We start from the raw sequence: 14,509 nt of genomic DNA on the forward strand, positions 1-14,509 counted from the left end.
ATTTCATTTTCCCTATTGGCTGTCATCCCTTCCCACTAACATCACTGATGGACTTTTTGTAAACTTTAAAAAAGCGGTGGCCTATATTAACATAGTATTATTACACTATACTGCTATAGCTACTGTTGCTCTTTTTAAAGCAGACAAGCAACCCTCTTGCGGCAGAGGAAGGTGTATGAAATATTAGGCAAGGGGGGATGTGGAGGGAAAGCGCAGTGAATGTCCCTGTATGGGCGCTCCATTGCCAATGTAGAATGCGGAGGTATTTGAAGCAGCAGTGAATATACTGTGGAGGGTTGTCACCATTTGGAAGCAACCAAAGATTTGCTGCTACCTTCTTTGGTGCTGGTTCATTGTTGGTGCTTTTTACGTCTTGTGAAATGCTTTTTGGGAGCCTTGGCTGGGCAGATTGAGTAAAAAGATAAGCATCAATGAATGCCGCTAACAAGATGGATATTAGGAGACTTGATCAAGTTGGGTAGCCATGTTAGTCTGTCTGTAACAGTAGAAAAGAGCAAGATTCCACTTAAAGACTAAGAAAATCTGTGACAGGGCACTGCAGTGACACGAAAGCTCATACCCTGCCACATATTTTGTTAGTCTTTAAGGTGCTCATGGAACCTTGCTCTTTTCTGTTAGGAGACTTGTTCACCTCTTGATGAAAGTGGATTAAATATGTAGGAAGTCCATTGCCATCCCATGTCCTGGTCAGGTTTTTTTAAAAAGGGTCTGGGAAAATGATGAGGGAGGAGATGCCAACCTTATATGGCTACCTCACATACAGCTGTGGGACTAGGCAGTCATCTCCCCCACCCTATTAAAAAGTGTTAAGTGCCTTCAGATGAGTAGGTGCAAGCCCTCTGCCAGATGAGGGAGCAGGAAGAGATCGAGTACTGAGACCAGGAGCAGATCTAATCTGGGGAAATGCTGCAACATCCCTCTTGGCAACACAAGGAGACCACTTAATGAAAGCCAGTGTGTGTGTGAATGTTGTGTCTCCTTTGTGCAGCCAACAAGACCTGTTCCGTGTGCTGAAGGCCTACACTCTGTATCGGCCAGAGGAGGGCTACTGCCAGGCCCAGGCGCCAGTTGCTGCAGTCTTGCTGATGAATATGCCTGCAGAGGTAGGTTATAACTTTATCCTGCAGCCGTGTGGAGCCCTCCCTGACTTCTGAACCTCACACCCCCGTCAGGGAGAAAGGAAGCTTGAGTTTCCTTCTCAGTGGTGGTTGGAGATGGTGTACTCTCGTTCAGGCCCCATCCCCTTGGGAGAGGTTTCCTACCCGTTATGGTCACAGTCTGGGCTTATTCTTGTTTACATTTTCTGAAATGCAGCAATGTGCTGGAGGGCTGCCACAAGTGAACAGGGCTCATTTGTAGAGCACATGCAGAAAGTCCCAGATTAAGTCCAGTGTCTCTTGTTAAAAGATCTCTACTAGCAGGGCTGGAATGAGCTCATGCACAAGACCCCAGGGAACCGCAGCCAGTCAGAATAGATAGAACTGAATTAGATGCACCTTTGGTCTTATTTGGTATAAGGCAGCTTCATACATGTATGCCACTCTTTCTTGATGGAAGAAAAGCAGGATATAAAAGTGAAAATTTCCCCCCAAGTATTGGAATCCAGGTGTAAGCTGCACAGAAAGGACCAAGGTTGTAGTGGGAGTTGGAAAGATCCAGTCATGCACTTTTTCCAATATGATTGTTCCCATCTGTGCTTAAGTTGAAGCCCTTCTTGGTAGGTTTGTCTATGAGCTGTTTGTTTCTCAGTCCTTCACTTAAACTGCCTGCTCCTGAGTGCTGTGATCTTGTTCCTCAGTCAGCGCAGTCCTTGTGCCCCCTTTATCTGGGTGCTGTCCTCAGAGGGTGTCTGAACTGCATACCAGCAACCCTGGCCCTGGACTTGACCAGTAGCTGTTTTTATGCTCTGAGCGGAGTTCTTAAAGAACTTAGCAATGGGCAGCATATCTGGTGCACAGACAGTCCTTCAGAGCAAGCTGAAGTGGTTCCCTGTGCATTTCTTATGTTCCTGGGAGTGGTTAAATTAGCGCCAGCTGTGTGTAGAGCCAGTTTTGCATAACTTCCCAGTGTATGTGTGAACATATGTGACAGTGTTGAAGTTTCATGCTGTTGCCTGATTGGAAGTATGTTTTGTGTAAGAAAACTGAAACAACTATAATGCCTCTGAAGAATTGCATAGAAGGAAAAATTCCATCTGTTGCAGCTTTCACTATTACAGTGATGGGAAGAAATAGGGGTTTGCATTTTGTTCCTGTTTACTGAGATTTCAGTGCACCAAGTTCTTGGAACTGCAGTACTTCTCAGCATCAGACCCAAACTGGACAGGCAGCGGGAAGAATCATTATGGGCCATTTTGATCCCAATGATTAGAGCAATTTTTGTGAGAGGGTCTGCATTTCTTCCTTTTTCCTGGAAGGAGGAATTGGTCTGCTCAACAATCTCCGTAAATGCACAATCCAAGCCATGCTGCTCTGTTCAGTTCTTTCCCATGCAGTGACTTCCACCTTTTCTTCCTCCTTCCAGCAAGCTTTCTGGTGCCTTGTCCAAATCTGTGAGAAGTACCTTCCTGGCTACTACAGTGAGAAGTTGGTGAGTGACAGGCACTCATGGATTTTGTCATAGGGGCTGTTTATTTTCTTTTAGGATAGGCAGCAAAGACGCTTCCTCTGTCTCTGTAGGCTGGGAATGAAACTCTCTGGATGATGGACCTTTTATAACTGGCATTTACAGAGAGACCTTGGAGTTGTGAGGCCTCCAAGTCCTGATTCAAAATGTTATTTATTTACAAAATGTGCATCCTGACTTTCTGCCCTTACAAGGGCCACCAAGGTGGCATAACAATTTAAAACATACATGATAAAATTACATTTTATACTGATTAAAATCAACCCTCCCCAACACACATCATTAAAACAATTGAAAAACAGAGTTAAAATACAAACAGAGAAGGCACAGTTTGGCTGTAGCTGCTTTAGGGAAGGACAGCCACCGAGACATGCATTGTGAAGTGGGGAAATTGTACCAATTATCCAAGCTCAACCATGTGCTTCATGAAAACTGTTTTTTTATTCTACCTCCGAGATAAACAGATTTTAGTCTGTGATTTATTTTTATTGAAATCTCTGTCATCCACTGATATGTGTAAAATTTGCAAAGCCAACAGTGAAGACATAAATTAATCCAGAATCTCCACTTCTGCTTAAGAATATTTGGCCTGCTCAGTTAGATCTTTATTTCTGGTTGTCAGGCCGAGAATAGAATCATAGAGTTGGAAGGGACTTCCATGGTCATCTATTCCAACCCTCTGCACAGTGCAGGAAATTCACAACTACCTCCCTCCGCACTGCCAGCGACCCCTGCTCCATGCAAGCAAAAAAATCTCCAGGATCCCTGGCCAAATTGGCCTGGAGAAAATTGCTTCCTGAACCCAAAGTGGCAATCAGCATTTCCCTGGGCATGTGAGAGAGGGCCATGAGAACTAAGCACTGTTGTAACCCTTCCTCTCATGATCTGCCTAAGTTCACAGAATCAGCATTGCTGTCAGATAGCCATCTAGCCTCTGCTTAAAAACCTCCAAAGAATGGAGAGCCCACCACTTCCCGAGGACTGAATGATCACGAACAAAGTAAACTCACTATTCTCCCTGGTTTAACTGGGTGGAGGATGGAGTGATCCTTCTGTTTCAAGCACATTTCTTCAGTAATGAGGGCAAAAGAGCCTCAGTTCGTACAGGAGCCTATGGACCTGACAAAAAGCCCCCCTGGTGATTAGCAGCTTCACCAGTTGCTTAAGCCCACCTACCCATCCCTGTTTGGTGTTGCCTGCCAGCCTGCTCAGTCCCCTCTAATGCTTCAGAGTCTGAGCCGTGTGCCCTTGGAGGGATGGTGACAAGTATGGTGGGTGAAACTGGGAGAAAGAGGGCACTCTCCACAGTTGACTGTAGCAGCCAGAGCTGGTATCAAGAACTGGAATAGTGATGCACCTGCTGAGGCCTACAGCTTGGCGTTGCCACGTCGATCTCTAGTGATGATAAATGCCTGTCCGCAGTGGAGGAAGCAGACCAAGAGGACTGCAAGCTCCACTGACTTTTCTGGTCATACTGTCCCGTCCGTCTCCCTGGAAATGAGTTTCCTTCTCCACCTCCAAGCCCCTACAACATTTCTGGAGTCTCTGGGGTAATCTCCTTTTGGGAAGAGTGTTGGAGGGAGCAAAGCCCTGGCTTGTTTCTTTTATACTCAGAGCCAAACTACACATTGCATGTTGTAATGAGTCAGGTTTGGTCAGTATTAGAAATCCAAATTGTGCCATCTTGAGTACGGAATTATAATACACAATGGAGAAAAAAATCTTACTTCCTGCTTTGTGATGTGAATAGCAGAGAGAACTCTGCCTCGATAAAGGCAAGAGGTGAAGGGAATTCCTTCCCTGAACAGAGCTTGCAAACCAGAAAGTCCTTGCTGCTCCCCCACCCCCGCACCTGACCAGGTTGTTTCCCTCTCTCCATACAGGAGGCAATCCAGCTGGATGGGGAAATCCTCTTCTCACTGCTGCACAGGGTCTCGCCTGTGGCTTATAAACACCTCAGCAAGCAGAAGATTGATCCCATCCTGTACATGACAGAATGGTTCATGTGTGCATTCTCCAGGACCTTGCCATGGAGCTCTGTGTTGCGTGTCTGGGATATGTTTTTCTGTGAAGGTACGGGCTGCCCCTTCTGCCTGGCTCAAGCAAGTGTTGCTTAGTGGCTGTGAACAGATGGCTATGAGTGAAGAAGTCTACACAGGCTTCATCTGGAGGTCCCAACAGGCAAGGTGTTATCCCCTAAAGGTGGTTCCAGTCCCATGATGGCTGACTCAGGCCACTTGTGGTTTTGTGCTCCTCCTGTCCTTGGTCTGACTTCAGCCCCCATGGAAGTATGGGAAATAGATGATACTCTCAGAGAAAGGTTGCCTTTGCCGTATGGAACCGCTACAAACTCTTTGGGGACCTGATAAGTGGGGAGGGCAATGCCACGATCAGGGCCCACCTGCCAGCTTCTTTAGCTCAGTCCTTCAGATAGTTTAAGTCCTCTGGCAGAGCTGGCCCGATTCATGTTTCTTTTTTCCCTGCTTGAGAGGAAAAGGCATCTGCTCTCCATGTGGGTGGCCGGCTTCTGCGTCCTCTGGCTGGATGGAGGGGAGAGAAAGCACAAGGGGGAAGCTTCATTGCTTCCCAGGAGCCCTGTGCAGGAAGGGAGGCAGAGCGTCTTCTGTCAAGGGCCCAGAAGCTCTGGCGTTCCTGCCCCTGAAAGTGAGAGGGGCTGGCAATTCTCCCCCCGCCCCCATTTTTCTTTCCCCCTGCTTTCATGACTGAGCCAGCGCAGCTGCAGAGACATCCCAGGTGCCCCTTCTGTGACTCTTCTGTATGTTAAACCTTTATCCTTGTGAAATAGGGTAGGCTGAGAGCCTTCCTATTGGGAACGCTGGAATCCTTCTCTACTTAGCTTACAGAACGAAAAACTGTTTGGTAGGTCATACAAGCACTGAGGCCCTTGTGACCAGTGTTTCCTCTAAGCTGAGCTAGTGTGAGCTAGCTCACAGTTTTTTAGCCTCCGGCTCACAGATTTTTGTCTTAGCTCTGGAAGGACGGCTCCAGAGCAAAATAATTTATGCAGCAGCCAAACTGCTTGCTCGCAACTTTAATGCTAGTAGCTCACAAACTACAACTTTTGCTCACAAGACTCCACAGCATAGAGGGAGCATTGTTTGTGACAGCAGATGTTGGACATTCTGCTGCTGAGGCAGAACTTCCTCCTCCATTTTGGGCTTGGGAGATCCATTCATGCCTAAAGGCTGCCACCTGCTGGCAAGCAGCATATCCTGTCCCCTACCCTGGGATGTTATACCCCTTCACGATATCACTATAAGTGTGTGTGAGTGTGTGCCTGGCCCAAGGTCTCCCTGCAAACTTCCATGGCAGAGTGAGGATTCAAGTCTGGGTCCCCCAGATACCAGTCTGCTGCTGTAACCACTACATTTCAAGGTCACAGGTCTTATTTTTGTTTTCCTCACAGCCATGTGAAACAGAGTAGGTTGAGAGAATGTACTGGCTCAAGATCACTTCTGATGAGTTTTGTTGCTGAGCAACAACGTAACCCAGGTCTCTGAGCAGAAACTGCAACGCCCTGTCGATTAGACCACAATAGTTATCTTAACTGCAAATATACGACTCTTGTATGGGCGTCTTCAGAGATGAAGAGAGATGCATTTTACAGTAATTCTGGGTATGTGGAGCTCTCTGCCATTCATCAAAATGTCTTCTCTTGCTTATGGGGCTTTGTCCCTACAGGCACTGACCAATTCCCAGCATATCAGCACTTTCAGGCCATTCTGTGCCAAGCGTCGGTGGGTAGAAGGGTTGTCTGTGACTCAGGGAAAGATGTACTGTTTAATTAGTTGGGTTATTACAAAACTTTACATCACTGCGGGTAAATAAAACTAAAAGAACTGCACCCGAAGTTAAAACATAAACTGTAAAGTGTGTGCAGGCATGCCATGGTGCCTGCTGTATTACAACACTGGCTGTGTAATACATTCTGATGAGTTTCTGTGTATGTCCAGTGAGTCTTACAGTCCCAAAGGTAAAGTTAATTTCCTTGGAGAAATACATTTTAATGAAATCATAATTGGCCAGACTGTCCCACAACAATTGACGTTTCCCAAGTCCATTATTAATATTGTAATATTTATAAATGTCGCCCTGGTTGAGAATCAGTCTCAGGCCTGGCTAACTTGCAACTTGTCTCCTGCTGTGCACTGCCTCCGCTCTGCACCCTGCCACCTTTGCTCTTCCAGGGGTTAAGATCATCTTCCGAGTGGGCCTCGTGCTGCTGAAACATACTCTGGGTTCTTCTGAGGAGCTCAAATCGTGCCAGGGGCAGTATGAGACTGTGGAGCGGCTGCGGGCACTGAACCCCAAGATTATGCAGGAGACCTTCCTTGTCCGAGAGGTAAAATGGGGGTGCAGCAATGGGTCCAACTTGCTACATTCCCTGGCACTCTCTGACCCATGAAGTATGAATGGGGGAGTTGGCTGTTTCCATCAATGTATGTTGCCTTCTTTTAGGGCCCTGCTGCAAGCTTGAATACGGGCTTAATTAGTAATTAAGATTTGGGTGACAGGGCTCCATTTTAATTGGCAAGGTCAAATCTATGACTTTTCAAATTTGGAGCATGCTGACTCTAAACTATTTTGCATCTTGTGTGTTCCCATGTAGTAGGGAAGGAAAAAGCAAGTGTTATTAAAGGCCTTTTCTTCTAATTATGAGGTTTTGGAGGGCTGAAGATCTCTTTTAAAAAACCCATATTGAGGTTTTGGAACAGATACTCAATAATCTTCAAAATATAAGTCTTCTGCCAGAATGTTGCCCCTTGATGATTTGGGGAACTCTCAGGACTTCTGCAAAGTTTCTCTGGTGACTTCCAGCCCCTTTTCTTCTTCCATGCAATGAAGAAAGGTATGGCTAGGGGTTGGGGGGGATGCATCTGCCTTATTATTTGGGAACCTGGATATAGGGCACTGGTATGAGGACTTCCTCCCCAAGCCTCTCCCAAAGTCCAACATCAGCACTTACTCAATTTCTGAAAATGGTTTCAAGAAGTCCAACCAGGAATTGATTTCTCCAGGATTTGCAACATTGCTGGTTTTGTGTTGCTCTTGAACTATATTTCCAAACCTATGATCAGGGGTCATTTCGTAGAAAAAGAGGTGCAGGAGTTCATTAGCATATGCCACACCCCCTGACAAAGGGCAGGCATACAAGCATGCCTGGGTTCCCTGCCTGATCTTCTCAAGATCAGGCAGGGAACCCAGGCATGTTTAAAATGCCTTTCTTTCCCTTCCCCATCTGGGGAAATAAAGACATTTAAATCTCCCCCCCTTCCCTGAGGCTCAGGGGGAAAAGGGAACATATCTGCCCACCTCCCCTTCCTCTCCCCAGCCAACCCACCGTGGCAGGCTGGCTGGAGAAGGCAAGGGCAGGGCTGACAGGCAGACATGCCTGGGTTCCCGGCCCAGTCTTCTACAGGTGCCCCTAGAGAAGATCAGGCAGGGAACCCAGGCATGTTTAAAATGGGGAAGGGAAAGAAAGGCATTTAAATCCTGCCAGGCGGCTGGGGGGGGCTGCCCCTGGGCTCCTTACTGCCGGAGCACTGTCGTGGCGCGCTCAGGCAGGAAATGACCACATAATGTATTTACTAAATAGTTAGAGTGGCATCTCTTTCTTGGAGCAGCTCATATTGGTGTAGAAGAACGCACACTTCCAAGTCAAGCAGAATTCTTCGTCAGGCATATAGTGGACAAGAATTCTGTATCACTTGGAAGCAAGTGGATCAGGCTTCTTTCCCAGTTCTGATACAAGATTCTAGGGTGAGACATTGCCTCCAGCCTCTGGGCAGAGGTTACAGGGCCAGTTCAAATGTATAGACGTCAGAAGGTGGAGTTTTTCCCTGGACCGTATTAGTGCTGCTTGTGTGCTGCCTTATTCCTCACACTAGAAAAGCAGCATGTTGGAGAGTTTGCTGAACCTTTCCCAGCATGCTGTTTTTCTGTCTGAAACGTGTGTTTGAGGGAGCATTCAGACATGCAACCTGATGGGGCTTATTCCAGGGAAAGCTTTACCTTTGGTATTACTGAATGTATGAACTTGCCTAATAACCGAAGAAGTGGAGAGAGAAGAACCATGAAGCACTTGTGCATCTGCTTTTCCTATGACTTGTGAGATTCGAACTGGTATCCAATCATGTTCTTGGTAGTGATCAGAGGCAGAGCTCAGTAGCAGAGTGCATCCATAAAGATCTGTGTTCATTCCCTGGTGTCTCCTCTTAAAGGATCTTGAGTGTCAGGAATTTGGAGAGATCTCTTACCCCGGCCCTTGGAGTAGCTGCCAGCTAGAAGAGAAGGCAGCTTTCTGTGTGCTGAGATTTTAATTTGCTTGGCTGGGTGCAGTGCTTCCCTCTGGTGGGATTGCCATTGCATAACAAGCACACTAAAAGCATTTGGTCAATGTTCACAAGGGCCCTAGTTCTGAATCCAGAGTAATAGTAAACCCTTCCTGGTTGTCTCTGCACTACCAGATGGTCTTGGATTTTGGCTTAATTATTGTGCAAGGTTAACCTATGTTCCCTGGCAGAAGACACAGTGAGGCCCTGCCCTGAGAAGTGTTTTGAAGAATAGCTTATGAATCTGCAAAGCTGCCATGCACAGGGTCAGGCCATTGGTGCATCTAGATCAATACTGTTGCCTTGGGTTGGCAGTGGCTCTACAGGACCTCAGGCAGAGAAGGGTCTTTCCCATTACTTGCTATTTTAATTCTTTCAGCTGGAGATGCCAGAGCATTAACCTGAAACTTTCTGCACACCAAAGTACTTGGGTGGTTTTAATCCCCTTCATCCTTTAAAGCACTCTTGTGAAATTCCAAATGGCTGCCATCTAAATTCCCAGTGTATAGTGCTGCCACCTTGTGCATTGTACACAGAAAGCACCGCATGAGTCAGGAGTGGACTTCTGCCAATCTAGCTATTTAGTGTGCAGAACTTCTGCGATGGGGGGAGGGGTTACAAAATTCCACAATATCAATTGTGACAGGCGCAAGTGACCTTTGTAGCATCTCATGAAGAACATTTAGCAGTCTGTCTCGACATATGGTTGTGCCACTCATGAAAAAACCAACCTTAGATCCTGTGGATCCTTCCAGTTATGGCCCAGTTTTGAATCTTTCATTTCTGGGTAAGGTAATTGAAAGAGCGGCAGCAGAACAGCTCCAGAAATTCCTGGATGACACATCAGCATTGGACCCATTTCAGTCCAGTTTCTGCCCCGGGACGGAGACAGCTTTGGATACCCTGATAGACTATCTCTGTAGGCAGTTGGATTGAGGCAGGTCAGTGCTGCTGTTATTGCTTGATCTTACAGCAGCGTTTGACATGGCCGACCACAGTCTTTTGACCCACTGCCTTGCCAACATAGGAGTCTGTAGGGTAGCCTTACAGTGACTTAACTCGTTTCTCCGAGGTTGGGGACAGAGGGTGGTGCTCAGCGAGAGGATGTCAACTAGGCACCCACTGATATGTGGGGTTCTTCGGGGGGCAGTCCTCTCCCTGATGTTATTTAACATCTGCATGTGCCCCTCACCCAACTAGTTTGGAGTTTTGGGACGGGATGTCACCAGTACACTGATGACACCCAGCTATACCTGTTGATGGGCGGCCAACCAGATACTGCTCCTGCGAATTTGGCTGAGGGTTTGGAGGCCATGGTGAGATGGTTAGGGCAGAGTCGGTTGAGACTGAATCCTGATAAGATGGCAGTTCCAGGCTAGCTGGGGGGGACATGGGTCTGGGAGGCTGATTCCCGACTCTTGGTGGTGTACCTTTATTACTGCTGCCGACTGTCAAGAGCCTGGGTGTGATTCTGGATATCTCCTTGTCAATGGAGGCCCAGCTCACAAATGTTGCCACACTGGCAATTTTCCAGCTGCACCAAGTCAGGCAACTGGCCCCTTACCCGTCTCACCCTGATCCCATGCAGTGGTCACCTCCAGGCTTGACTACTGTAACTTGCTGTATGTGGGGCTGCCTTTGAGGCTGACCTGGAAACTTCAGCTGATCCAAAACATGGCTGTGTGGGTCCTCACTGGGACCCCCCCCCTGGTATGGCACATATCCAGCCTGTGCTGTGCAAGCTGCACTGGCTTCCAGTACAGTACCGGATCAAGTTCAAGGTTCTGGTGTTAACTTTTAAAGCCCTTAATGGCCTGGGACCCACGTACCTTCAGGACGGCCTCTCCTGGTACACCCCTAGAAGAGCTTTACGCTCAGGAAATAAGAACTTCCTGGTGGTCCCCAGCCGGCTGTCCTCAACTAGGGCCAGGGCTTTTTCTGCCCTGGCCTCTACCTGGTGGAACTCTCTGGCAAATAACATCTGCGCCCTGCAGGACTTGTTGCTGTTCCGCAGGGCATGGAAGGCAGAAATGTTCCGCCAGACATTCGGTTGAGGACAGTGATGGTCTTTCATCTAGTCTGGCACTCCTCTTCTTCATTTCCCTGCCTCCCTCCTGTATGAGGCAATGACACTCCAGGAATTATCGCCACCAGATTGGCTTAGGCTGCTGTAAATTGTATTTTATATATTATTTTAACCTTGAAACCTTTTGTAAGATTTGTAATTTTATCACTGTTGTATGCCACCCGGAGCAATGTCTCTCGTGGGCGGTTGGCTTAAAAGTAGATGAGGATGATGAGTGAGATGCCTTAGACTAAGTGATTCATGTGAACAAAGGTCAGCTTACGGTGTATCTGTGACCTCTGTGACCTCCAGGGAGGGAGTGATCATAGTATGAAGGTTAGTTCACCTGCGCCTGCCTTATGTGCTGTTCATAGATGAGCAAAAAATACCCAGAATCCTGTTTGGTTTCACTTCCACCAGAGAAGAGGTTTTATCTTGATGGTGGATAGAGTTCCTGGGGAGGAGGGTGGAGAAGCACTGCTCATTTGTGCTTATTAAGGAGCTGCGGTGGCTCAAGTGGTTAAGACGCTGAACTGCAGGCTGTGGAAGGTCGGTAGTTCAGCAGTTCGAGACCTAGGGTGCCACATGACGGAGTGAGCTCCCATCTCTAGTTCCAGCTCCTGCCAACCTAGCAGTTTGAAAGCAAGAAATTGCAAGTAGATAAATAGGGACCACTTTGGTGGGAAGGTAACAGCGTTCCACGCGCCTTGGTGTTTAGTCATGCCGGCCACATGACCACGGAAGCGTCTTCGGACAGCGCTGGCGCTTTGGCTTTGAAACGGAGATGAGCACCGCAACCCTAGAGTCGGACTCGACTGGCTTTCGAGCAAGGGAACCTTTACCTTTACCTTTACATGCTTATTAAAAGATGGGCCATCGGGGTGGGTAGATACAGAAGGAATGGGGGCACAGTTTAACAGTCAGTCTTGAAGGACACTTTCAGATATTGTTTAAATGGTTGTAAGCTGCAAGGAGGGGACCAGTATCTACACTGGGGCAATGATTTCCAGGGAAAGAGAGGCATGATATGTATGAAATAACCCCCCCAGTTTAGCAAAGAAGAAAGTATTAGTAAAATGGATGGGGGGGGGAGTAAAAAGGGGAGAGGTCAGTGGGGTCAGAGCACAAAAATCTACATAAGGGCAGAACAGAAACAAATTGGATCTGATAAGGACATTGAAGCCAGTGGAGAGAATATAAATATGAGCAAAACAAGATGCAGAGAGGGAGGGGGGGAAAGAGCTAAAAATGGAGGAAAATGATGGAAGCTGGCCACAGAGAATTACAATAGTCAAGCTGGAAAAAGGTAAAAGAGTAACTTGGCATATTTGTGGCAGATAAATAACTAAAGGTTAAAAGGGGCAAGTTTTTGGCAATAGCTTGAATAAAAGAAGTAAATAAAAAGGAGTTGGAAGACACCCAAAGTTCTGTAGTTGAGAGAAAGGAAACCGGAGTAGAATTACCTGGGATTAGTGGGAAAAGACGGTACTGATGCAGGAAAAAGGAAAGAGTTTCTTGGTTCTGTGTAATACAAATGGGAGGCATCCAGTCTGAAATAACTGAGGTTGACAGAAAATACTAGAAAGCCGAAGTGGTGGGGAGGAGCACAATTCACAAAAACAAGCTCAGAAGTAGCAATTTGAACACTTCTTAGTCAGAGTAGGAGTCAAAGCACGTTGTTTTCAAATGAAAGTGGATATGGGTGTCTTGATTGGGCTTTTGGGCAAAAGCTGAACCAGTCAGTTTTGGGGGAAGTGGGGTGGAGGAAGAAAAAATGCCCTTAAGTTTGAGGATATGGATATCCTGGCCACATTATGGTATACCTTGATTTGGAGTTCCTTAGGAGAGAAGTACATTGGTGTTTTTTCACTCCTACTTTCAGATCATAGAGCTGCCCGTGACAGAGCGCCACATTGAGCGGGAGCACCTGATCCAGCTGAAGAAATGGAAGGAGACCCATGGGGAGCTGCAGTGCAAATCCCCTCCGCGTTTCCATGGCGCCAAAGCCATCAGTGACTCTGAGCCTTACCCTCGCAAGGCCTTGGAGCCCTCTCCCTCTATCATCCTCCCACCTGACTCAGCGCTCCCGCCCAAGGGCCGCAAGAACAAATTGCCAAAGGGAGACAAGAAACAGGACCAAGGAAAGGGCCACCTGGCCAATGGGCCCATCCCTGAAGAGAACGGAACTCAGAGTTTGCTGGAGCCAGAGCCCCCCTCCCTCCAGCAGTCAAAGGAGAGCCTCAGTTCACAGGAGAGTGAGGACACCTACCTGTAGACATGACGGCTGCACATTCCAGACCTCCCAGCTTGGTCCGAAGCGGCTAGGTCTACGTGGCCCCTGCAGCCAGACTCCTCAGCCAAGGTAGTGGGTGGGTGACTGGGAAGTCGGGGGCAGCTAGTGCCTTGGGGATACTTGGGATAAGGTAAGCTAAGGGCTCTTTTCCACGAGTCTTAATGTTATGCAACTTGCACCACCCCAGTGGCCAACAGGCAGTAGCCAAATATGCTTTTAGTATCTCATTAGGAAGAGAGATACTTGCAGCTGCCCCCTGCTGTCGAGTTCTTCGCTGGTGGGAGTCCAGGGCTTGACTGGCAATGAATCATCCAGATACAGAACACAGTTTTGCCATATGCCTACCCACCACAGTCTGAATGGCGAGAGTATTGATGCACATTCCACAAGGAATTCTGGGGAATTGGCAGAGGTCGAATCGCTGGCCACATCCTCTAATGCAGGTCTGCTTCTCAGTGGATAGGCCACACCCATTCCTTGACCTCTTGGCAAGTTTGCCATTGAAGGTTTCTTTATTAAAGCAATCGAGGCTGCTGAAGCTCTCTCGTTGTTGCATTCCTGTCCCCAGACATAGGGTAGCAGTGCTGCTCTGTTGCCGTGGTTACCCTTCTGGTACCACCCAGGTGAGATTCCCTCCTAGCTCTTGTTCTTCCATTTTAGATTCTCCAGGTGAGCCAGTAACACCATTCCTTCATCTTACTGGAGGCTTGATGTTTTGTATTCCTTGCTGTTAGTTGCACTGGGAATCCATTAAGCCTGGAGGACCCCTCATTTCCTCAGCTGCTTGGGCATTTCTGCCCTATACATAGGAACATTCCGGCTGTTTGACATCCTTTTTTCCCCCTTTCGCTGAAATTACCAGTTAAGATCCTTGTCTCTTAGACAAGCAGCCAGCTGATTCTTTTCAGCTGACAGCGGGGTTGATGAAAGGGCAGGGAACCGATTAGTGGCACAGCCGTCTGGCCTTGCTCTCTTGCCTGAAATCTCAAGGGAGCTGTGCTGTATTAGACTTCACATGCTGGATCCACCTGCCCCTGTTTCCTTTGTAGAAATCATTGTTGCAGGAATCTGATATGTGCACCTCATTACAGGTGATTTTGAATCAGAGCAAGGCATACTTGAGGTACGCCTTGGCTCGAACTGTATGTATGT

The 14,509-nt window shown here is 47.6% G+C and overlaps 1 protein-coding gene across 1 annotated transcript in view; it reads left to right on the forward strand.

The window, feature by feature from the left end:
* TBC1D10A (TBC1 domain family member 10A) overlaps positions 1 to 13,920 on the forward strand; it is a 49,181-nt gene extending 35,261 nt beyond the window's left edge. The window contains exons 5-9 of the mRNA XM_015425326.1: positions 1,010 to 1,124; positions 2,545 to 2,610; positions 4,530 to 4,719; positions 6,855 to 7,009; positions 12,947 to 13,920. Coding sequence (XP_015280812.1) covers positions 1,010 to 1,124; positions 2,545 to 2,610; positions 4,530 to 4,719; positions 6,855 to 7,009; positions 12,947 to 13,339 — 919 coding nt within the window. The 3' untranslated portion in view covers positions 13,340 to 13,920. The remainder of the gene's footprint in view (positions 1 to 1,009; positions 1,125 to 2,544; positions 2,611 to 4,529; positions 4,720 to 6,854; positions 7,010 to 12,946) is intronic.
* Positions 13,921 to 14,509: the final 589 nt, after the last annotated feature.

This window comes from Gekko japonicus, unplaced genomic scaffold (assembly GCF_001447785.1).
Source record: "Gekko japonicus isolate JY-2015 unplaced genomic scaffold, Gekko_japonicus_V1.1 scaffold135, whole genome shotgun sequence".
NCBI classification, from domain to species: domain Eukaryota; kingdom Metazoa; phylum Chordata; class Lepidosauria; order Squamata; family Gekkonidae; genus Gekko; species Gekko japonicus.